A 25,778-nucleotide genomic window follows, 5' to 3' on the forward strand; every position below is an offset into this window, starting at 1 on the left:
GAACGCACTACCATTATCATTCTCGAACAGCACTGACTCAGTTGATCTGAATAATTTTTATCTGTTAATTTCGCGACAGAGATGTCATGGTTTTGCTTGTTTTCTTCTGAATGCATGTATGATTATTTTTTGTAATTTTACCACTCCTGCTTGGGCACGAATGGGCTTGCAATATTTTGTAAATATTGCAAGCCCAAATGTTGCAAAGTTCCACACGCAGCAGTGCGGAACTCCCGAAATCTGGATCAGTTGGAGTTCTTTAATGTGCACTTAAATCTAAGTACACGGTTGTTTTCGCATGACGTCGCGACCGAAAGGCGGCCGCTGAGGCCGGGACGGAAAAACCATGCCTAATGGGAAAGCACAAAGTAGACCTCAAATTCCTATGGGTGTCTCTGAAGAAGATAACAAACAATGAGACCAAGGACAACATAGGGCAAATTACTTGTAATTACTAAGTGAATGAAAGAAATGATAAAGTAATGGAAGTGAAAGCGGATGAAGAAAAACTTGCCGCAGGTGGGGAACGATCACAGTCGGCAGTCGGCGGCAAACGGTGACCAGCAAGTGACCGGTTTTTTTACCTTGCTGTCGGCAGGTTACGTGGCTACATCCCTATCAGCTTGTGGGAGTATCTTCTGTCTGCAAAGGCTGCTTGGTCTTGGAATACACATCGGCGCATGCGGAATGCTTACCTGCTGCCTGGGACGCTTCTAGTCGGCTCTTTGCCGCCACCGATGTGGCTGAATTCAACACCCTTGAAGTCACGCCCATCTGCGCTTATTTAAACCTTGCTTTCGCTGGGCTTCTTTGCAGTCGGTGGCAAACCGTGACCAGCAAGTGACCATTTTTTACCTTGCCGTCGGCAGGTGAGTCCTTGTATCAACCTGCTTTTGTATTTTTTCTCACGTGCCCTCGTTTGCCACTGACTGCAACAAGATGCCGAAAATTTGTGCTGTTTGCCCCCAGGTGTTGCCTGCCGATGGTAAATATTTAACGTGCTCTTTGTGCAAGTGGTGGTATCATCTTGGCAAAAGTTGTTCGGGGGTTGCCGAGGGTACCTACACTAAAATGACGTCCGAAAGACGCGAAGCTTGGTCTTGCCAGACATGTAGGCAATCTGGATCCATGAATAGCGATGTCTCGTTCTCACATCAGTTAACAGAAGTCAAGAACAAGCTGGATCAGCTTACAAAAATTGTAGAAGCACTAGTAGTTAAGATGGAAGAACTGGAATTTAAAACGACGGGAGAAGAGCTGACCGAGACTGTTGGGGACATACAGAATTCTATTGAGTTTCTGTTCTCAAAATACGATTCCGTACTTTCGGCGGTATCTGATAGCCACGCTGAACTTGGCCAGCTTCGTGCCCAGTGCGACACGTTGTTATCGACAGTTTCTTCTGAGGCTGCAGCCCTCCACAGCATGACCACTGAAATCAATGCCCTTGAGCAGTACATCAGAAGGTTTAATTTTGAGACACGGTTTCCCCGTGCAGCATAACGAGGACCTGATATCTGCACTGGGTCAACTGGCGGAAAAGCTTGGTATAAAGTTTCAGCTCTCAGGTGTTTCTGTTGCACACAGGTTCCCAGCTCGCAAGGATTCCATCCCGGCTATTCTTGTGCAAACGCAAACTGTAACGATCAAGGAAAAGTGGCTCGATTCTCTAAGTGGTCTCCCAAGTCTTGTTTTTAATGGAATGGCTCCAAACCCTCGGCTATATTTCAACGACAATCTGACACGTGCTAACCGAAATTTATTTCGTCAGGCTCGCCTAAGAGGGAAGGAAAAGGACTACAGGTTTATCTGGACACGCAACGGAAGGGTGCTGGCCTGAAAAGCTGAGGGTGCTCCTCTTGTTCGCATTGATATTTCAATTGACCTCGAAAAACTCGTGTAAATATCAATCTAGCTAGATCACTCTCGTTTCATACCTTCTCAGAAGTTCATACCTTTCTTATTGTTAAAACCGGTAATTCCTTCACTGCCACCCATGCTAATATCCGCAGCATCCGTAAACACTGCAATCATTTTTGCGCTTTAATTTCGCATTTCCTGTCTATCTGTGACGTCTTTGTTTTGACTTTGTTTCGCTAATTCTTATCAGAACTTGACACAGCACTATCATCCCTATCTCTTGACGAAAACGTTTGTGTGCTAGGCGATATTAACATCGACACCTTCCACCCCACTCTGCCACCGGTCGCCGACTATCTCGATCTATTATCTAAATGGGGAATAGAAGGCATTATACATCAAGGAACGCGTGAATAATTTCTGTGTGGAAAGCTGGTTAAATCCTGCATTGACTATATTAATGTTCGGCTCTCCACTTTTGTGATGCAGGCAGCTGTTGTTGAAACCAAAGTCGCTGATCATTATTTCGTCTGTTGTGGTCTTGTAGAAAATGCCAAACCTTCGAAAGTCAATAGCATGAAAAAGGAAATTTGCATTGTTGATCCTAGGCTCTTTGCCGAATGCGTCACCAAACATGATTGGCAGTCCATGTTATATACACTCTCTCCAGCTGATTTATACGACCGTTTTATTCAGATTCTCCACAGTTGTAGAAACAAATGCACCCGGTTTGTAAAAGTCAGATTACTTCGCGAAGAGAACAAATGGCTATCGCCACAAATATTAACGGCAATTAAGGAAAAAGACCTTATGTGGGCCCAAGCTAAACGGGCTCCAAATTGTCCGGAGCTACTACTGAAAGTTAAGACATGTAGAAATCGAGTGAATTCCATGATTCGGCTATCAAAGTGAAATCATATGTGCCAAAAATTCAAAGAAGCTCGTTCGGACGTGAAAAAGACGCGGTCTCTTGCAAATGAATTAAGAGGTATATCCAAACATGGTGGCCGCCTGTTACCACTTGAGTCCCATTTTTCTGCAGACGGGGCAACTGTTTCAAATGAATTTAACACATACTTCTCGCACGTTTCTGGTACTGATAAACCACACCCTGATCACTGCACTTTAAGAAACAGCGTATACAAATCTGCGCACCTTCCTTCTCTACCAGAACTTGATCTCAGATCAATTCTTTTTAACTTAAGAGCTGGTAAATCACCGGACGTTGATGGCATTTCTGTGGACGAGTTACGCAGAAATTTCGATGCTGTTGGGTATGTGCTGTTATCACTGCTGAATCACATTTTAACCAGTGGTATTATAGCTACAGGAATGAAAAAGGTCATAGTCATATCGCTCTTCAAGAGTGGTGCACGAAATAGATACAAAAATTATCGCCCAATTTCAATTCTGCAATGTATCACTCGAATATCAGAAAAACACCTGCTGCAAGTCATGTCGAAGTACCTCGATGCCAGTAGCATTATTTCAAGTACGCAGTATGGTTTTGTCCCATTCAGAGGCACACAGGCTCTCCTTGAGGATATTTCAGATATTATAAATTCAGCTTTTGATGCTAACCAGGTCGTATGTGCTCTTTTTCTTGATGTTAGCAAAGCTTTCGACAGTGTTTGCCATAGTCTTTTGTTATATAAACTTTCCTTGATGGGATTTCATGGGCCTTTTCTAAAACTACTCTCTAACTTTTGGGAGGATAGAACGCAGTTAGTCTCCATTGGCCAGTACCGGAGTAATACAACTTCAATAAAAGCCGGAGTACCTCAGGGCTATATATTAGGTCAACTTCTTTTCAATCTATATGTGAATGACCTCGCCGCTTCTATCCCTACTTTTACATTTCAGTACGCAGACGACACAGTTATCTTGTCTCAAGCTCCCCGTTTTTCAGATGCAATCTCCCTTTTACAAGATGCAACCATTAGCATTATGAACTGGTTCACTAACAATGTCATTAAAGTAAACGTCTCGAGAACACAGCTTATATGTTTTCATAATCCTTTGAAGAAAATCAGTTTAAACCTTCCATTACTGCCACACTCTTCATCTTGCGCCCCATGCACCTGCTCACCCGTTCCATATGTTTCAACACTGAAATACTTCGGCGTTTTCCTCGACAGTGACTTCACATGGAATTCGCATCTGGCCCATATATGCTCAAGATTACGTGCAGTTTCAGGTACATTATACAATATCAGATATTACATGCCACTCTCTGTTCGCAAAATGGCTTTACAAGCTTTGGGTTATGGTATGCTTCGCTATGGGATTACGGTGTACGGTCACTGCGCGATTCGATGGAAAAAGAGTCAACTGTATCCTTCGATCTATTCTGAAAATTATTGGATATGATTTAGGTTTAACCGCCGGCATTGACCTTTTCAAAGCCTTAAGGTTGCCATATTTTAACGCCCTTCCAACGGAAACGGCCATCCTGAGGCATCTCTGGTCGCACAAATACAAGGTCGATTATGTTCCTGCTCGTTCTCTCCGGCCGAGAGACCGTTTTCGGGTGCCTTGCCGCTCTACCAAGTACGGTCAGTGCACTCGTAATTACTTCATCCTTTCCTCTCTAAACAAACTACCACCAAGTGCCTTTCGCGCCAAATCAAAGTATAAATTAAAACAAATTATTCGTCACATTAACCTCTAATCCCTTACACGGTTGGTTCTTTCATGTATATTGAAGCCCTACATAACTTTATGGTACTGGAGCAAATACATCAATTTATTTGTTTCATTATACACATGCTGATGTGTGTGAATAGAGCGTGAAAAGAGTACTTTTGTTTTGTTTCAGTGCCCTGCTCCCTGCAGATCTCATATGTATATTCCTGTCTCTTTTTTGGTTCCTATTTCGATTGTTTTTCGTTGGCTGTTGTCAATAGCCTAATTGATGGTTTTTAAGTAATATACAAACGCCTGATGTATGTTTTCTTGCTCTGTATTAAGATTGCAGGGTTAGGCTACTTTTCAGCGTAGGATACGTGGTTCGTTTTCATTTTTGCCTCCTCATTGCCGTTTGTGTTTCTCTTCTGTGTCCGTTCCTGCTAACAATGTTTCTGCATATCTTGTTTCATCCGCGATATTACATTGCGTTAAACGCTGTCTGTCGGCTCTGCCCTTCAAGCCCAATGCGGCTTTGGCAGGCCTATTATGTATGAGTGCTGCGGGAATTTCTGTGTCAATAAAATATTATTATTATTATTATTATTAATATTACACGTCTTCACATTAGGCGTGCGATGCTCTCCTAATTGAGCTACCGCAGCGCCGTTTTCCATCCACTTTTTGGGCGTTTGTGTTTTACTACACTCTTTAACAAATGTACACCATTTGGGTCGTATCTTGCCACACAGCAATAATCGTCATATGTATTGCTTGCGTTTCCTTTATTGAAAACGCTGCGCTAGCTACTTGCTGTCGAGAATGCCCTGTCATGCTGATAATGCGCATGCCGTTCGTCACTTGGAAGTACCGGGCTCGCGCCGTTAAGGAAAGGAAATGTGGACAAGGCAGGTGATGATTATTGTTGTGTGGCAAGGTACGACCCAAAGGGGATAATTTTGCTTAAGAGTGTACCAGAGCATTCTCGACAGGAAGGTAGCGGGCGCAGCGTTTTCAAGAAAGGAAACGCAATTAAGATACATGGCAATTGTCATAGTGTGGCAGGATACGACCCAAAGGGTGTACATTTGTTTAAGAGTGTACTAGGACACGAGGGGTGTTAGCCAGCGCCACCACTCACAAACATTGGCGGCGGATGTGGAACAACCTTTCTGCCGCAGGCGTGACCAGTACGTCATCTTTTCTTTTTGGGGGTGAAGGCGATTGGTCAATAAACCCACATATGCTACTTGAAGTCAGCAATGTTGCCAGATTCTAGACCCTCGTTATGTAACAAACTTTAAGAAACGTGGTTAACCAAGGGGCCCGATATTTATTAATCCTGTCATAAGAAGGCAACAAACAATCACACCAAGGAAAACATAGGAAAAATTACTTGTGCTTTCTAATTCAATTAAGGAAATGATAAATAAAGGGAAATGAAAGTGGATGAAAAAAACTTGCCACAGGCGGGGAATGATCACACGTCTTTGCATTACGCGTGCGATGCTCTACCAATTCAGCTACCGTTTTATTACACAACGAGGATCTCGAATCCGGCAACATTGATACCTTCAGGTAGCATATGTAGGTTTATTGTTTAGTGGCCTTCACCTCCCCCCCCCCCCCCAAGAAAAAAAAAAAAAAAGATCATGTACTTGTGTCGCATGCGACAGAAAGGATGTTCAACATCCGCCGCCAAGGTTTGTGAGTGGTGGGGCTCGGTAACACTCCCAGGGTTCTAGTAGTAAAACATAAATGCCCAAGAAAGTGAATGGGAAAACGGCGCCGTGGTATCTTAATTGATTAGAGCATCGCACGCGTAATGGGGAGACGTGGGCTCGGTTCCCACCTGCGACAAGTTATTGTCCATCCACTTTCATTGCAAATAATTTATCATTTCTTTAATTCAGTTAGTAAGTACAAGTAATTTCCCTTGTGTTTTCCTTGTTATTATTGTTTGATGCCTTCTTATGATGAAAAAAATCGAGCCCCTCGGTTAAATTCCTTCCTTCTCGTTTATGGGTGTCTCTGGTGGTTCCCGGTCTGGCTGGCGCCCCGCAGTGATTACGGGCCCCTCTGTGTGTGGGCGAGAGGAAGAGAGAGGGGAGGAGGCGGCTTCCGCGAACTGTGCGAGTCAAGGAGGGCCTCCTTCCTCAAGGTTCAACTAACAGGCGTTGCAACAATACATAATCAGGCGCAGAGCAGGCTTTGTTTGCTGGTTCAAACTGAAAAAAATGCTGTATCCGCTCATAGCAGACATGTAGAATGGAGACGTCGCCTTCTCGCCTTTCATCGAAACCATTGTGACTTCAACGTGCTGTGCTTTTCTTTTGACTTCGTTTTCAAAGCGAAACCCTAACGATACCCTGGGGAGAAATTGCCGCTCGTGCCGTAATTCCCGTTTCTACGCGACGGGAGAAACTGACGTTGCTATGATTATATAGATTGACCTCGAGGCACTAATAGGAACCTGGGGTCGTATTTTCGTAACGTTGCATTTGATATTCTTCTTGTCTTTCTGAAGGCGTCGCGTGCTGTAGGCAATGCCAGCGGTATTGGGGTCGCCGCAGCTTCCGAGCCACGCCTGAGCCACTGACGGAGGGGGAAAATATTCGAGAATTGAATCGACAGTTGGAAAATGCAAGAATGCGGTGATAACTTAAATATAATTAGTCCAATATCTCTTATATCTAACCTAGTTAAACTCATCGAACGAATCTTACAACCGCATAGATAATTGGTCGATAGAGAATATGATTTTGAACCGCCCATGCCATATTGGCTTCACACGTGGGTGCTCGATTTGTTGTGGTCATGTCGACCTGGAAAGTCGTGTTCAACTAGCTTGATGACAGAAAAAATATGCAGCCTTAGTCACTTTGGATATCACTAAGGCGTATGAGAGTGTAGTACATGTGCGCCTAATAAACGCGCTCCAGAATGCTGGTCTGCCAAGGTATTTTGTCATCTGGGTAATGAATTCTTAAACAGCGAGGAATTGTATTGGGCACAACGCGCATTGCCTTCACTAAGGTACAAATAGTCAAGCGGGCTACCACAAGGAGCAGTTCTATCGACATTGCTGTTTAATGTTTACTGAGTAGTGTACCTGTGCAAAACGAAGTACATGTGTATGTATACGCCGACGACATCACGTTTTTTTTTTTGCTGCATCAGTGGATTAACATGCTTCGTACCAAACTCTGCAGTCCTGTATGAGTAGCCTAGAATTGTGGTTTGATGGCATTAACCTCTCTTTTAACGTCAGAAAAAGCACCATTCTAATTTCATCTCAAAGCGTTCCTGTGCGAATTTCGGTTCTTAGTAGACTTAGAAGCAATCGATGAGGATTGCGTCGGCATGCCCCCATTATGATCTATTACATGTATATTCGCCCGATAATAGACCTGCATAGAAAATTAGGTCTCTGGTTCTATTAGAGCGAGAGGCATTACGGTTATGTCTTGGGCTGCCTAAATTTGTCGTTATATCAAGAAGCACGCCTACCTTAATTCTGTTCTCATGCGATTTCATATCCTAACAGTACAAATTTTGCTAAAGATATATGCATCACCACAGAGTAGGTCACAATATATTTTCATTAATTAATTGGCCTCATTTTTTAACCATCAGTGGTATCGCTCACGTTGCCCTCAAGTTGTTTTCGTACAAAAACTATTGAACCCATTAAATGTTCGCCTATGCGAGATGTTCTTACTAAATTCCTTTGTTCCAATCGCTAATATTTGATTATATTTTTCCGAACAATGCTAAACATTTGCCCTATGAATATCTGAATATTATTTAGGAAGACGATCTAACACATCTGGATACAAAGACCATGATAGCAACTGATGCGTCCGTCTGTGAAGAGAAGGCAGGTGTCGGTATTGTGTAACCATATTAAAATTGGTCTGTTTCCATTTGGCTAATTGAATTCACGCCTATCTTTCAGGCGGAATTATTGGCAATTGTATTAGCTCTAAGCAAATTACTATCACATCTGCCATCAACCGTAATTTTAACTGATTGTATGTCTCTACGTTCTTCACCAAGCACGTCCAGATTGTCAGATTCATTAGAAACTGTTCATTCGGTCCTCCCAAGACAGTTACGTCTCGTTCGTTTAGTGTGCGTGCCAAGCCCCAAAGCTCTAGCCTTAAATGAATATGCAGATACGCTCGCAGTAGCATCCCACGATGGTCCTATAATCACCATTTTACCTCCGTCAGCTTTTATCCCTGCGTCGTGTTTCAGAAAATATACTACTGCAAATAACTTGGCGCAATCACCGTTGTCAACATTTGATTTCCCGCATCTCAACTGTCCTTGGAACAACAAATGCTACTCCACTAGCAAAATTGAAGTAACGACTACGAGACTACGGTGCGAAGCCCCCCCCTCCCCCCCCCCCTGAACATTTACCTCTACAGGTCTGGTCTGGCTATATCCCCTTTGTGTCCTATATGCAATGAGAGTGAATCTCTGCAACCCTTCTTTTTGACATGCCGCCGATTCATTATTCAAATGAAATTATTTTTAGAAGAACACATCCTAAAACTTAGCTTGAATTTGACTCTTCCAGTAATTCTTTCCTTTGGGGCTACCGTACTGGCTTACAGCGACAGGAGCGTTTGTGAAGCCCTCTGCATCTTACTGCGTGAGACAAAAAGAATTGCATGCTAAAATTATTTTTATATTTATTGTGCTCGCATCACTTTTATCTGTAATACTTAGATATTTGATCATTCATATCTGTAATAGTGGATACTTTAAATCCCATTTACAAGATACTTATTTCATATCTCCTTACTTTCCTCAAAAAAGATTGATAACTGTTTTTCACCGCCCGATTGATGGCTGATCCCCCATAGTGGGCAGCGCCATTTCACTACTGAAAAAGAACAAAACGCATTTGAGACCGAAATCACCGCACATTACTGCAGCCAGATATCGGAAATTTTCTTTGAGCGAGGACAAAAAAGCTCTGTCATTATCAAAATCTTCAGATTTTTTACACTTAAATTATTCTTGGAACCGGCAATGGTGTCCTAACCGGAAATTTGAAGTTTCATTTATTAGGCTGCGTTGCCGTATTCCAACACTTTTACTTGCACAGATGTGGTCTGGCGGTATCCCCTCTATGCTACCTCTGCAATGAACCAGAAACTATAGATCATTTTTTATTATCATGCCGGCGGTTTTCTAATCATCGAAAACTATGTCTAGAAATTCCACTTCAAAATTTAGGATTACCTTTAAGCAGCACTGTTATACTCTCCCTTGGAGCAACAGTTTTGGGATATAGCCACAGGAACGTTTGCCTAGGCATTTATAATTTCCTATGTGGCACAAAAAGAATGCCTTGTTAATAGTTTTTAGTTTCAAGAATTGATTTATTTCTGCTGCAGTTTAGAAAATTCAAGAAAGTAAAAGCACAAATTCACAGTTCATATCTTACTGTTATGATTCATAATTTAACTTACTCAAGTTTAAGTATATCCTTTTTTTTAAACATTCCTATCAACGCAAGGCTTAATATAGTATTGATCAATACTTCATCTCATGTATTCATAGTTTATTTTACATCTTGGATTATTAGTTTTCCTTTCTTTTTTCGTGTTATTTATTTATTAACCGATTTATTTTATTTTATTTATTGAGTCATATTACCACCCGATTTGTGGCCTATCCCCCTCAGTGGGTTTGTGCCATTGCCTGAGGCTTCATCATCATCATCATCACCGCACCGACTGGTAGTGGGCCAGTGCCATCAGCGCCTTGGCCGCGGGAGGGGCAGTATGGGAGCGCTAGCATCGTGAGCGACACCGGTGCCAGCGGTGGAAGACTACGACGACGACGAACGCACGAGCAGGGGCACGAGCGCATTCGCGCGGCTACGCCGAGGGACGGCGACGTTCAACCCATGATTGGGCGCCCAGAGCTGCGCTGTAAATCAACGCAGTGAGCTTGTCCCCTAAAGGCTGTGCAACTAGGTGCAAACAAGACGTCTGTTTCCTTCTTTTTTCGTTTTTTTTTTTTTTGTGAGAACCATGGTCCGTGCACTTTGATCACAGCCAAACCAGTATCCAAAAGAATGCTTTATTCATTCACCTATGCACCTTCTAGAAAGAGGCTACGCCGTCCGGACATGGATAAAGAACATAAAGGATATACCGGCTCACTTTCCATTAGAACACTTGACAACCCAGGCGGTCTCAAGACAGAGCCAGTTACCCGGCTGTCTTTGAAGATTCCACATCAGTGAGGACGAGTACTGCAAGAGCGAAGAAGAGACAACATCCTTCGACCACTACTTTACCTCATGTTAATTTGTAAAAACAGAAAGAGAAAAATTACAGATAAAGTACAGGCAGAACGTAGGCCTCCACAAACAAAAAAATATTTGAAAAATAAAGATGAAATCAAGCTTATACAAGAAATTCCTAAGCAAGTTAATGAAAGCGTATTAACATAATAGCATTAAACTGTGTCAAAAGTACTACTCTTAAACAAACCAAATGGAGCGTAAAGGCTAGGGGGCAAATAGGACGGGGGATGACAAAATACGAAAACCCGTGTAGTAATTATAGGAGTTGGATGTGGTGAATTAACGAATCAATCCTGGCAACAGGTGAGGGAAGTATACCTATATCGGATAGTATGTATGTAGGTGTGCATATATGTACATATGGTGGGTATATATATATATGTGTGTCTGTATGTAAATGCTTATACCACCAAATTTACAACCAGGTCGGAGGAAATGTAGACACCCTGGATCCACAAGGTGGGCGACTCAAAGCGTCTCTAAACGCCCGAGGAGGTGTAAGAAGGAGTATCGCGTTCCCAAGCGACCCGAAATGGGGAGCAGAAGAAATGAAAACGGGCGTATCAACTACCTCACAATGATTCCACCACTCAGGCCTCCTGGATTCACAAGGTGGGCAATTCAGGTGCGTCTTCAAAACTCCAAAATAGAAGCAAGAGGGGGCAGCGATTTCGTGGAGCCCCTGGAACGGTGTCGAAAACAAAACTTAAAAGCTAGGAAAGCTATAGTTCACCGCGCGCTTCACTGATGGCAAATTGAACGAGGCGTCAAGATGAATAGGAAGCAAATCCTTCGCAATAAAACAATCTTGCTGGAAAGGAAAACTTCTGAGTACAGTAAAGGGAGGCTTCCCGAACGCGAATTCCCAAAAATATACCTCCTAATATATATATAATAAAGAAACAAACAAATGTGTGAGAAAGCCTCTTCTGTACACGTTTAAAAAAAACGCTTCTGCGAAATCCAATATAATATACCATCATACTCCCTTTTAAATTCTTTACTTGCCAATGCCCTCGATCACATAGCCATAAAATGTGACGATAACTAAGCGACTCAGAAAAAGAAAAAGAAAAAATGGAGGCAAAGAAGAAGAGGGAAGGAGGAAGGAAATGAGAAAAAATTAGAAAAAATAAATGAATAACAAATAAAATATCAGGCTGGGAAAGATAGAGGGAAAAAAACTCAAACTTTCAAACAATACCATAATGATTTGGAATGAACGTAACATATTTTCAAAATTTAGTATCTATTACGCTAATTCTGATTAGTTAAAATTCTCGAAGCACACGAGTATTCCATTTGTCACAATGCTAAGGATCAAGAATATTTCCCTTAGTTAGGTTAGAAAAACATTGTAAATCCCACGTGATCCCCTCAGAACGAGGAATTCAAAAGGAAGCGAAATAAGATTATAGGCCACAAGAAATTAGAGATACTACAATAAATCGAATGTGGTAACCCATAAAAACAACACTGATTTAATGTTACTATATCTGCCATTCTGCCTTAAAGAGATGAAGCTAACAGCCTAATTAAAATCCTACAAACCGGGTGGTGGGAGGTGTTTCTGTTCAAACCTTTTCTTATTTTCCAGATTGACCTCTTACTCAGTCCAAAGGTTAAGAAATAAGATAAGATGAAAACGAAGAGAGAGGAGACTCACAAGAGCCAAAATCCAAAGAAAACAAACCCAGAAAAAGCCAAAAACCGGTAATAGTTAAAGATGTTAGCCGCAAGGCAACCTAATATTGTAAAATCCCGCAGCCGGTCCACTCCCTGGCTCTGGTGTGGCTGGTAGTAGAGTCCTTCATCCGTTTCTCTTCCCTTCCTTTTCTCTTCCCTCTCAAAAGATTTTTATTAGCAATGCCCTGTTCATTTATTTTAATTGGCAATGTCTGTTATATTTCTGTGGTTGGGTAAGAGATTTCGTTTTTATTATTTTACGCCTTACAATAACAAATGTCTTTAAATAGGCTTGAATGCAGCAGATGATCCGAAAAGGCACAACTAAGCATTCTATCTTGTGTAAAAGACTACCATATGGCACCTTATCAAAAGCCTTGCAGAAGTAAAAGAAAACCACGTCTGTCAGCCCGGATATATCAAGCACGCGCGCAAATTCGTGCACAGATAAAACAGCCTGAGCAACTGCGGACAACCCCTGCCTAAACCCGTGCTGGTTATCAGACAAAATATTTGGATCCCTCAGGAACATTTACAAGTAGCCGGCAACAATATCCTCCAACATTTTGCAACCACTACATGTGATGGAAACAGGTCGATAATTTGCATCTGGCAATCGATCACCCTTTTGCAATACAGGAACCGCACGTTCGTACATTATAAATGCGATGAACACAGGTAACGCGCAGTGCCGGACAAAATCTGCGCACACGAGCATAGCTTGTGGTGCGATGTGGTACACGGTTCTAAGCAGGGGAGTGCCAGCGAACTGAACAGGGAACAGGAAAAGCGAGAGGAACGCAAAATCTAAGGACAACATTTTACTGGGATAAATTTGTAAGACTAGCGCACTACGTTCAACTTAGTTTTTGTCTTGATCGCGGTTTTCTTTTACTGATTCTTTTTCTGTTCGCTGGCATTCCCCTATTCGGATCCACGCACATAAGTGTACAAAACCGATGGTGTTGATTAATGTAGTATCATAAATACTTGAGAGGAAAACAAGCTGTTAGATTGGTCCCACTTCGCTGATTGGAGTCTTCTTTTTTTCTCTTAGAGAAGTGCGGGGCGCGTAGGGGGTGAGTTTACCATACCGTGTCCCGCTTAAACGGCGTTTCCCATGAGGCGATTGTCATCGCAATTGCACTAAAGAAACAGAAAAAAGGAAGGGAAAAGATCCGTCCAAACTGCACCGTGAGCTTATTTCGCGCTTTACCTTGGTTGTGGTGGCCGTTGGGAAATGTCGTTTGTCGTTCAAGGAATCCTGAGGACTGCAACAAATTGTGGGAAGTCGTGAATTGCTAAATCCATGCGTACCATCAGCATCGACACGCGAATAGGTCACATAAAGATGTGCGCATTTCACGCACTGTGGGAATCGATGTAAGCGAAAATTTGTATGCTGTTTGCTTTGATTGACGGTAATTAGCGGTGGTGTCAGCGGCGAATGTGTAATTTCTTCAGCGTTTAGTGCAATACGACAGTGGTGAGTTGATGTCAAACGTTACCTTGCGTGGACCACTGCTGTTTGCCTGCGTAGTCCACAGACCACAGAGGGAGCCGGGCTTGCTTGATGCGTTATCAACCCTCTCATAATCTCTGAGAGGGTTGAGCATTATCATTGCCTGACATAGCACGTCGTATCGTGGCAGAAGGGTTAAACTTTTATTGAATTATAGGGCTGTACATAATTCACTTAATTATTATAATTCCATGCATACTTTGTAAGCATCAATTCGAGGTCTGCATGACATATCGCTGCGATGCGAAGACGCTCTTGCTCCGCGCGGCGCTTTTTTAGGGCCTAGGTGTCCTCGACGATGAGCGCCCCTTTGGAGCCATTTTGTTGGGGCGTTTTTAGTGCTGCTTCCGCATATGTGGCCAGCAGGCTCTTGAGACGCCGGCTCCAGGCGCTCTCTTCATGCTATGGACGATTGTAATGTTCACACGATCACAGCCCAGCACCTGCATTCTTGTCTCATAGAAAAGCGAGCAAAGCACGTGCCATACGCACAAACTGTGAAACGCTGCCGCGATGGAGCCGGCAGCGTTTGGTGCAGCGGCAGCGTTTGGCAGTCTGGTGTTGTTGCAAGAAACCCAGCGGCGTGCGCGAGCATGGTTGGATGGATGATATGTGCATCCCTTTTGGAACGGGTGGTGGGTTGCGCCAGCAAGCTCTTGTTATTATGGTGCCTAATGTCTTACTTGTGCTAAAAAAAAGGAGAAAAGAAACCCCACGAAGAATTCCCATCGCCAAATTTTCTGAGCCCCTATTGGGGATTTTGTTTTCGTATGCCTCCATTGTTTGTCGTTTCCCTACTTTTCTTTTACCAATCTTCCAATCGCCTCTTACTAATCTCTACTGCGGACATATTTGCTTTCCCTCTGATCTCACTGAAGCCAAGGGCTTCAAGGAGGCCAGAGGTGCCTAAATCTACCGCTGGGCAGATATCTTCACATTCTAATACAACATGCTCCATCGTTTCCCTAGCTTTACCGCAGCAAGCACATGCTTCTTCTTCCTTCTTATATCTCGCTTTATAGGTGCGTGTTCTAAGGCATCCTGATCTCGCTTCGAAAAGTAATGAGCTTCCCTTTGAGTTATCGTAAATTGTTTCTTTCCTGATTTCGTTTTTTCCTCTTACGTAGTTACTTATGACAGGTTTCTTTTCCATTGCCGCCACCCATGAGATTATTTCAGCCTCTCTGACTGTCCGCTTGACGTTCTTTATTGCTGTGTTGCTCACCCTACAGGCCGCATACTTGCTGGTAAGCTTCCTGGTTCTTTTCCTCCACTGTGAATCAACGTTTTTCCTGTACAGATACCCCAACACTCTCCGTATCCATTTACTTTCTTCCATCTTCCTCTGTCGTTCTTCGTAATTAATTTTACGGTAAGCTTCCATCACTTAAAAACTTGTCCAGCCCATATCACCCTGCACAGCTTTATTTGTAGTCTTCCCATGAGCGCCCAATGCAAGGCGTCCTACTGACCTTCGGTTGCCATCGAGTCCTCATTGTACGCCTGATTTCAAGCAAACAACCGCATTTCCAAATGTAAGTCCTGCAATCATTACGCATTTCCACGTACCCCGCAGTACCTCGTACTAATTGTATTCCTATAGCGCTCGGTGTTTTATTATGGGCGCATTTCTCTTCCCCTTTGCTGTTGTTGTTTTTTCCTGTGTTTCAATATGTAAGTTGCCTTTGTTTATATACATAAAAGTATTTATATTCTTTTACGCGAGGTATTTCTTGACCCTGTATTGTCAGGAGGCGCAAGACCAGGGGCAAGACCAGGCGGCGAACGTCATCTGGTGGTGCTTCAAGAAATCCACCGGCGCACGCGAACAAGACCACAGCGTAAGCGCTAGGAAAGTCGGGAGAAGAGGCAAGGAAATCTTCGCTTTTAGAAGACGTACTTCGGATTCCATACTATCATTTCTAGGGGTTTGTCAACAAGCTCAAATGAACTACATTTTCAGGTTGCCCTACGGGTTGCTGTGCCTGGCCGTCCTTTTGGGCAAAGGATGCACACCGACGAGAGGGCAGGTAAGGAATGCAATTCCCGTTTGATCCTCGTTTGACACCAAAGAGCTAGCGAACGAGACGAGTTCTGGAATCCCAAACTCTAATGGCTCATCATCGGTCATGTGCCACCTGCCAAGAGCCTACGCTGGCGACTTCGTAGGAACAGTGTCGACCCCGGTTTCACATGAAATTGCATCTTCGTTGCACTGAGGGCGGTATTTTGGGTGGCATTTCGCAGGCTGTCCGACAGTTCCAATTGGCTGAGAACAGTGAATTCCCTCGAGTGAAAGGGGGAAGAGAGAGTAAGAGAGAGAAGGATGCATAGAAAGGCAGGGAGGTTAACCGGAGGTAGTTCCGGTTGGCTACCCTGCACGGGGGAAGGGTTAAGGGGGATAGAAAGAGAGACGAGCACGAACAAACAGCGTGCACTACAGAGCGGTAGGGGCCGGCGTTTTTAAAGTCTCTCGAGAAGCCCCGTACACCGCAGGAACCTTAATAACGCGAGTAAGGCCTTCAGCGCGGATGTTCTTTGGGAGTACTGACATAAAGATTTGAGTTCTGTTAGTGGACGATTGTCTAACTGGCCCAGTACTCTGCACATCCCTTGTCTCTGGGCACTATATCGCGGGCAGACACAGATAATATGTGCGAGGGTCTCATCGCTATTGCATGTGTCGCACGTGGGGCTGTTGGCCATTCCAATAAGGAAAACATATGAGTTCGTAAATGCAACGCCTAGCCACAGACGGTACAACATGGTCTGTTCATGTAGTGGTAACCCAAGGGGTAGGTGCATCCGTATGTCCGGAGACAACGAACGCAAATGACACATGGTGAAAACGTTCGAGTCCCACAGGGGCAAAGTACATTCACGGGACATCAATCGCAGTCCAGCCGCAGCGTCTCTTCGCGAAAGCGGAATCAAGACGCGTTGAGCACTTTCATGTGCAGATCAGGCGGCTTCATTGGCGTGGTCATTTCTACTGATGCTGCAATGTCCTGGAAGCCGTTAAAAATTATATTGTGTCCCTTGTCATGGCTGTGATATATGTGTCCAATTTCTAAGGCCAGTTGTTCATTGGGTTCGTGGCCCATCGGGCTTTGTATGCACTGAAGGGCTGCCTTGAAGTCACTAAAGACTGTCCATTGTTGTAGTGGTTCCTGATTAATAAAATCAAGCGCAGGACAGAGTGCCGCAAGTTCTGCACCCGTCGATGTGGTGACACATGAAGTTTTTAATTTGATTTCTTCAGATTTTTCCGGGATGGATGACTGCAGCAGCATGGCTATTGAGTTTTACCGAACCATCTGTGTAGACATGTTGCAGGAATATGTGCACGTTGTGAATGTGCGAGAGGGGGAAATTGACTGCTTAAAAAAGGGGGCTGGAGTATTGAAGAGGGGGCTCGGACATGCAAAGAATTTAGGATGTAGTGTGCTCCGAGAATCATGGAGCCGTTCTTCTAGATGGTCATCAGGTATGTTTGTGCATAAAAGTAGTTTTCTCATTGCTTTCGACCTCTTTTTCTACCGGCACCTGGCACGGCACCAGCCATGGAACGTTCGTGGCCGCTCGGACCCCCTACTTGACAACAGGGGATGGCAGCTTATGGGATCGTCCAGCATTGGCTACATCAGTGTGGCGAGTGCTACGTATTTGCTTCTTTTTCCGCCACACTCATTAGCGCAGGCAGTCGGTAATGGTGTTTGATGTCGCTTGTGATTTTGACTCGCACACCAAGAATTGGTTGTGGATGGCTGAATTTCTAGTGGGGAGGAACCACAGGGTGCGCTGTAAATGTGGACTAGTTTAAAGTCCATATAGCCTTGCAAATTTGTGAGGAGCTGGGAACTTGGAAGAGGCTGGGGAAACCAGCGAAGCTATTTCGGAAAGAAAAGAACGCGTAGAACGAGAGAGTAAGGAACGCGAAGAGCGTCAAAGGAAGGAGTGCGAAGAGCGAGAAAAGTGCGAAAAGAGCATGAGATACGGCTTAAACAACTTCAGAGCAATGGTCGTCCCAAGAGTACAGGAAGACCCTATAGTTCAAAATGAAAAACCTTCTGCATCCTTTCCGAACAAGTGAACACATTGCCCTTTACCTCGTACACTTTAAAAGAGCATGTGAAAAAACAGGCTTCAATAAAGACGTTTGGCCGCAGAAGTTGCTGACTCTGTTACCATGTGAAGTCTCAGATGTGATTGCACGACTGAGTAAGGAGGACTATGATGCGTATGACAAAGTAAACGCTGCACTGTAGCGCAAATTTCGCTTTTCGGCAGAGGCTTTCAGCCAGTACTTTAGGTACGCGAGGAAGGAAAGCGAGTTTCACCCGGATTTTGCCTACCAGGTTAAAGTCAACTTAGTGGAGTTGCTCAAAAGCGCACAAGTCTACGGCGACCAATACAACGCAATTGAGTTCTCCAGCAGTTTTGTCGAGGGATTCCCTAGGAATTAACGCTTTGGGTGCAAGATCGGATGACAGATTTAGATGTAGAGAGAGCGGCAGAACTCGCCGAGGATTACTGCACGCGCCCAAGTTTCTACAGTACACCGAGACGACTAGCGAGAAGCGACAAAGCGGATTTCGTTCCGGGAAGCCAGAGGCTAAGTAATTTTTTCGGAGGAACTTGAAACAAAAGACTTCACATTCCCCAGTCACGCCTCAAGAGAAACATGGTGACGCAACTAAACTATAACGCAAGATACGAAGGCGCCCACTGATGGTGTGCGTGCGCTGGACGCGCGGAAAACAGTGGTTACAACTGCGGAGAAAAGGCCAAAATGACAAAAAGCTGTGAGAAGCAGGTGGTATTTGCCACAATTCAGAGCTACGGTAAGAACCTGCACCTGTTAAAGCCGTATATGCAGCAGATTTCAGTGAATGGCCGGGTGCATAGGGTATTGAAAGACTGTGCGGCATCAATGAATGTAACTCATCCTAGCTGTGTATGTCGCTACAATTTCACAGGAGAGTCCGTTTAGTTTCAGCAAGTGATCGAAGAGCAAAGCATTGGCCTTCCAATAGCAAGGGTGGTGATAGAGGGCCCTTTTTGGCCAACTGAGTACGGAGACGGCAATTTCGGCCAGCCTGCCAGAGAAAGTCGCCTATTTCCTTTCGAATATGTCGGAGCAGATGCTGTTCGAAAGGCAAACGTACTGCGAAACCCGAGAGGGCAACGTAATTTGAACTGCGTGTATATCTTGCGATACTAGCCGCTCCAGCCCATCAGACCTTTTTTTTTTTTGACATCTTCTTTGAGACCGTAGATGACAATGTTATTTCGACGGCTTCTGTTTTCGAGGTCTTCAATTTTGCTATGCAAGCCAGTAAATTTCTTGCGCCCGGCGGAAACACTTTCTTCGCATTTCTCCACCACCTCCTGACATTCCCTCAGTAACGCAAGCGTGGCTTAAATCTGCAAAAGACGCAGCTGCACGTCCAGCAGGCCACTTCCTAAAGCTGAGTGCGAGTCCTTAATATCTGTGACAACGCATACTATCTGGTCTATCTTATCAGGACCAGCGTTTTCTTCCATATCGCCATTGCGTGTCAACAACATCAAAATTATACGAACAGATTCCAAGTAACAACGATGTATGCACTGGGGGCTCGGTAGCACAATTAAACCAACACAACCACTTATGGTGTATTTAACAAGAAACCACTCATCACTAACCTGAATAAATAGGGGCACGAAGCTTAGCATCGCGCTCTAGGCCGTCCCCCCGAGCCCAATGAATCCCGCGTCCCCGCGTGGCTCCAGCGGTTCCTTTTATGCTGTTGCAGTGACGTTCCAGGTGTCACTGACGGCAATGGCGTAAGCCGTGGGCTGTCCACGTGGGGGGAAGTTTGTAGTATAGTCAGCGATATCGCCGATGCTTGACGCACAGGCTAATACGATGGATGTCTCCAGTGCTGTTGTCGCTCCGGCGGTGTGATCGCAGCAAACCGGGAAAGCGTCATCGTCAATTGCGTGAATTATAGTCGTTAATCTTTAGGCAGGGCGCGGACCGCGTAACTCTAGCAGGACATTAAGTGCTGCAACTTCTTTTCAGCACCTATTGTGTGCTTGCCCTCGCTACGACGTACAACGCCTCTCTTCAGGACAGTTTTAAACTGACTGGCCTCGAGACCATTCCCTGATCAAAGGTACTCGGACCGTGGCCACACCCGTCACTGGCACAAAAAAGGTATTTGTGCACTAGTACACTGCTTGAAGTGCCGCAGCTTAAGAGACCGCTTATAGTGTCCCTGTGCATCCTCTCATGTGCGCTGAGTGATCACTCTCTCCCTCTCTTCCTCTTTCTATTCCCCTGTCCATTACCCCCAGTGTAGGGCAGCAAACCAGGCGCTCTTCTGGTTGACCTTTCTGCCTTTTCTGTCCTTGCTCTCTCTCTCTCTCTCTTTTCACCACCAAAGCCTCGTCCCCTTTGTCAGTTCTGATTCGATGCATGTAGGAGTAGAAACAAGTGATCTGAACTCGCCACACCAATTACGCCGAGCCTCGTGCCAACCTTAGCATCACAGTGTGCTCATTGGCTTTTCAATATGGCTGGCTATCACTCTTTTCGGTTTTACTCGTGCCTTCACCGTGCGAAACAAAACGAGAACGCTGTGCGGCCCAAGCGCTTCGCGACGTCATAACCACAGCACGGTCACGAACACTCGCAAATAAATACTCCGTATCCTCTTTCACCAACTTAGATATACACCGCAGGTATTTCTCGCATTCAATTCGGTCTTCTCAACTTATTCTATTACTGTCTAACCTATCGTGAGATTACAGTAAAGTAATTATGATTTTTTTTAGCACACAACGCAAGAAATTGCGGCAACCTTCCCAGAATTCGTCAGCACCAGCCCGCCCTATACATCCGCATGGAACTACATGGCGGTACTTTCACTGCGCACAGGGATAACCTGGCAGCGTTTTTCTACACTATACATCTGACACTAAAAAATATGGAGGGGGCGACTTGGAGAAATGCAACCTAACCTTCATATAGATTTTACTGTACTGTCTGATTATGCTTTGTTCTTCCCCTATGCATAGCCCGGAAAGGGGCTTTAGGGTTAATATTTTTTTAATTAAGGAAATTTGTTTGTAATGACTTAACTTGATTGGCAGAAAACGCCATGCAGACGTTTGAGGAGCAAATTTAAAAGTTTATTTCCCGCTTTATTTGGGAGGGTTGTCGCTTTGCCTAGCGCAAGCGCCATCGACCAAGCTCGACAACCGCCTCCTCAAGGATGACAATTCTTCGACTGTGGGCTCAGCCAACACCACATCGAGTGGCTTTAACGCACAGGTGTATAATTCTAACGCGCCAGAAATGCGTGAGACTGTGATCGTTCTATATGCGGGGATTGTTCCTCTTTAGCACCGTCCTTTCTCATTTTTCTACCTTTTTCCCTCCCAGCATTACAAGCCTGCCAACCGAATATTTATACTCTCGTTACTTCTTGCCCTTTTATGTGTTATTTCTCAATATATCTGGACACGTTATTACCCAACGTCAGCCACTGACGCGTGTTAGTTTATTTAATAGTGTAGGGTTTCAGTGGTTTGTTGGTGAATTGCCCGGCTATTCTACACAAGGGGAGGGAGCGGGCTAATTGTTATTCTATATACTTACCAGACTTGAAGCTCGGGATTAATATCGGGACAAGAGAAACACAGACAAGCGCTAACTTACAATTAAGGTTTATTGAGTGAAGGTAGCACGATATACACATAGATCGGAAGACAATGCAAGGAAATAAAAAAAGCTTCACAGTGTACACAACAAATTCCAACAGAACGTTTCGGTCATTTTTCCTTTTAAGAAAATAAAATGGTGGGGCACTCAGTTGATTGTGTGCAGTTTGGATGTTCTGCTGAAATCTGTCAAGCTGTGATTTACAGCCACAGCTATACGACGAAGGGCAGCGAAGTGTTCTCCTCTCGATCATCGGTTAGCGCTCGTCGTATGCTCCCCTTACGCAATCGAATATTTCAAGCAGTGACCGGTCTGGCCATTGCATGACACACTGGACAATGAGAAAGTACAATACACAGCCGCCTTAACAAATGACGCTTATTGATCATACTGCTTCATTTTGCGCTATTGTGTTAATTTATCGATGGAATTGGTTAGAGAGAAAAGGGGATCTAGAAGGCATCACACTTTTCACATTTTAGAAAGGGCATGGGCACCCGAAATACCCCATTGGCACACTTTTCTGCTGGGCCCCTTTTGACTGCTAGAAAATGGGTGTGCGCAGTGACAACAGCGTTTCTTTTTGTAGAATCCGCCGTCCCCAAAGGTTTAGACGCACCGAAGGCGTCCTTCTCGACTTTTTCGTAGTACCTCAGATGGAGCGGCAGCAAATGCCCTGCTAACTGAACACGGGGTGGCTGAGATCGAAATTTATCGTGTTTAGCGTAGAAATATATGTGGCTCGCTAGACAATTACTATGAAACACATGGGCTACGGGTTCGTTAGTCCAAGTTTTGGGTCAGCTGATTTGTATGGCGAAACCTTTTTCGTTTCTTTCGTTCATTAGTTCCTGCAATGATGGAGCCCCCGTGTGGCAGTTCACTGTGCGATTTCAGTGGCTTCCTTAATTGTGGTCCTAGTATATGTAGAGATTGGTGGCAGGCGCTTTTTATGGAGATATTGTTCCCCTCCTTCATTTTGAAACAAAAAATAACGCAGATGTAATTCGTATGCGCGCATACTAGGGGTGCTAACTTTTGGCGCGTCACCAAGGCTGACTGCCGCAACACTTTCATTGAGACAGGTTGTGTCAAATTGTTTGTATTGAAGACAACTAAGATTATATTTCGACTTGAGCATCAACCCAATGGTGTAATGAGATATTGACTCTAATAGATAAAGTAAGCCATGTGGTTTGGCACAGAGAATTGTGCTGTGAAAAAGTTATGATGACGGACAAGGACATCTTTCAGCGCGTAAGAAAAATATGAGGCCCAGAGACAATAAGAACTACGGAAAATGTAGAGCGCTGATCTTCAACTGTATTAACTTTAAAAATAATGACAGCAAGGTATGTGGTTACAGAAAAGGCACATCTTGGCGCATGCGTACAAAGGAGGGTCAGAAACTAATTAGTATAGCTTGACTAACGCCACTATCAATTCAGCAAAGCACGAAACCGCTTGTCCAGATTATTGAGCTCTTTTTTCACCAAAGCAATAGAAGGAACGCTCACGCAAATTGTATGTCTCATTCAATATACCAAACGCGTCATGTATTAATATGCACTTGTGCGCTTTTGTTGTACTTTTACTGACTGACCTTACTTGTTCTGACATACTGTACTACTGACTGAGTTTCGGACCCTCCTATATAGGCATGCACCAAGATGTGCCTTTTCTGTAACCATGTTAGTTGCTATCATTATTTTCAAAGTTAATACAGTTGAAGAGCAGCTCTCTACCTTTTCCGTCGTTTTCACCTCATTTAAGTTTTCTTACTCGCTCGAACATGTCCTTGTCTAAATACCAACTAGCCCAACTGTCTCCCTTAAATTAAAGGGTGGCCCAAGCGCACACGCGTATATCCATTTCGGTCGTGTATGTGCTAAATATGGTCTAGTAGTTTGGTGAGTCCCGGAAGCGAGAGCCTTCTGATACTTTGTATGTTAGAGAAAACATGTTTAGGTTCCTGATTTCTATTTATTCTACGACACGACCAATAAAGTTCGCATGTTACGACAATGCGAAAATTTTTACACTGAGGTAGCGGGTATATTGCCAATCAACCCATAATGTAAATGTTGCAGGGTCGACGGGTGAAGTGGACTGATGAAAAGAGATCAGAGTAACATTATTGGCGTTTAGTTACCACGCTTTTCATTTGTCATCGACGTCACGTATGCCCCGTTGAAGCATATCGGATGCCCGCATTGCCATTGAAATGCCGGTAACGATATGCCAGAAGTTAGCACATTCGATTGAATTCACCCCCATCGTCACCACGTGATGCGCCACGACCTTCATTCACATTCCTTTAGGTCGTTTCATGTGCTGCAAATTTAATGTCAGCGGACTGTGACTCCCATTGCACTGCGACGCAAATTGCCATCGCGCTAGGCGCGTGCCACCTGCGACTGATTACCACCACGTTGGTCGCAACACTCGGTCGGCACTATTTTGGAGCCTAGTAAGAGCCACTGCAATTGGGCTGAGGGGCTCATGCACGATTTCTTTTGGTGATGTCTGTTGTGAGAAACACTGTCTATAGTCCAACAAGCCGGCGCTAGAACAAGCTAGTTGACAATGTTGCCAAGCACTTCACACCTGTAGGGTATTTCAGAAAACAAATAGAGAAAAAAAGTAACCAAAGGTAACCGTCGACAGCTTTAAACATGCAGTGACAGGAGGACTGAAACGCACACCTTAATTACTATAGTAAAACAAACGTTAAAAATATAATAACATATGGATTAGTATACAGTACACAAAATTGTGGATGGAGACTACGCAGTAATATGATATGAATAAGTGGCTACAAAACCGTCGGCATAGATGTGTCGTTGTTTGTAGCAGTACGAGATATGTTAAATAGTAGAACACTTCAACGTGGGCTGGCTTGAGGGTTCTTGCTTTTCTCTTATCGCAGGCACAGTCATTGCTCACAGTTCAGGCCGGCAACCACTGGCGAGGAAATAAAGACAAATAATGATGGGGGAGTGTGTCGTTCATTTCGGAAATTGACAACAGGCTTGTACGCCACGCAATTCATTATGCAATAAAGTATCCTTGCTTTAGACCACATGTAAAGGAACCTGTCCATTATATATAAAGTACAGTCACAAATACAAGGTTTCATGTGATCACCAATGCTGGTACACTTCAATGCCGTCCGAACAGCATCATGAGGTACATTGTCGAGCGCTGCTTTAACATCCATGAGTACAGCTAGTGGGAAACAGTTGTATTGTGTTTGACGTAGTTAACAAAGGCAAAGACGTTACTAATGCTGCTGCGACATTTTTGCAACTTCACAGCTATGGATGATAAGCGTTCTGGTTTACTATATCCCTGTTTCGACGCAGAACAATCTTCTCCATTAGTTGACCAATACAACTGAGGAAGGCACTATGTCGATATGAATGAAGGCCTGTTGGGTGCTTGACCAGTTTGAAGATGGCATTACACGCGCATGTACAAGTTGATTCCTAAATGACCGGCACTTGATTTGTCATTGTTAAGCAGCTGAGCCTTAGCTTTTCTATCGAGGTCACACACATGGTGCGATTTTAGCTTTCGGAGCGGTGCTTGTACGGCAGACGAGGTTAGACAGGCAGGCTGGGTCCGCAATTGTTCCACCAGAGTGTCTCTTTGCGCGGCGTCATTATGTGTCACCATGAGTCCATCAATTTAGTCTCTCGCCATTTCTTGCCCACTATCCGCGATCCTCTCGGGAAGGCTAATGGTTCTACATGCGCGTCATGAAACCCACTTCTTCTCACGTTGTCCTTTCAACGCAGAAGCACTGGCAAGACCAGATGGAGTGCTCCGTGTCGCCCACTGCGTTATTTTTATCGCAACGTGGAGAACACTCAAACATAGACGCTCATGTCGCAGTGTAGGCCGATCCTTGTCCTATCTTGTACAGCAGTGCCGCTTCCGTATTACTAAGTCCATTTACAACGCAGGGTTGATGTTGCAGTGTACAAAGTAGAAATGGAGATGAATTGCCTTTTTAGGGCGTTGTTGAGTGACCGGAG

At 44.3% G+C, this 25,778-nt stretch overlaps 1 protein-coding gene across 1 annotated transcript; it reads left to right on the plus strand.

The window, feature by feature from the left end:
* Positions 1-655: 655 nt before the first annotated feature.
* LOC129388175 (uncharacterized) lies at positions 656-25,434 on the plus strand. Its single transcript, XM_072285895.1, has 6 exons — positions 656-869; positions 11,245-11,444; positions 15,779-15,868; positions 15,991-16,057; positions 20,095-20,229; positions 24,668-25,434. The coding sequence occupies exons 2-5, from the start codon at positions 11,352-11,354 to the stop codon at positions 20,157-20,159; spliced, it is 315 nt and encodes a 104-aa protein (XP_072141996.1). The 5' UTR covers positions 656-869; positions 11,245-11,351; the 3' UTR covers positions 20,160-20,229; positions 24,668-25,434.
* Positions 25,435-25,778: the final 344 nt, after the last annotated feature.

The sequence above is a fragment of the Dermacentor andersoni genome, chromosome 1 (genome assembly GCF_023375885.2).
Source record: "Dermacentor andersoni chromosome 1, qqDerAnde1_hic_scaffold, whole genome shotgun sequence".
Lineage (NCBI taxonomy): Eukaryota > Metazoa > Arthropoda > Arachnida > Ixodida > Ixodidae > Dermacentor > Dermacentor andersoni.

Excerpts from the sequence above, each read along its gene's own strand:
- LOC129388175 (XM_072285895.1), top strand. The coding sequence starts at position 11,352 with ATGGGGAGCAGAAGAAATGAAAACGGGCGTATCAACTACCTCACAATG. Across the intron at positions 11,445-15,778 it reads TCACAAGGTGGGCAATTCAG|GAGGCGCAAGACCAGGGGCA; the intron begins GTGCGTCTTCAA and ends CTGTATTGTCAG. Across the intron at positions 15,869-15,990 it reads CACGCGAACAAGACCACAGC|GTTGCCCTACGGGTTGCTGT; the intron begins GTAAGCGCTAGG and ends CTACATTTTCAG.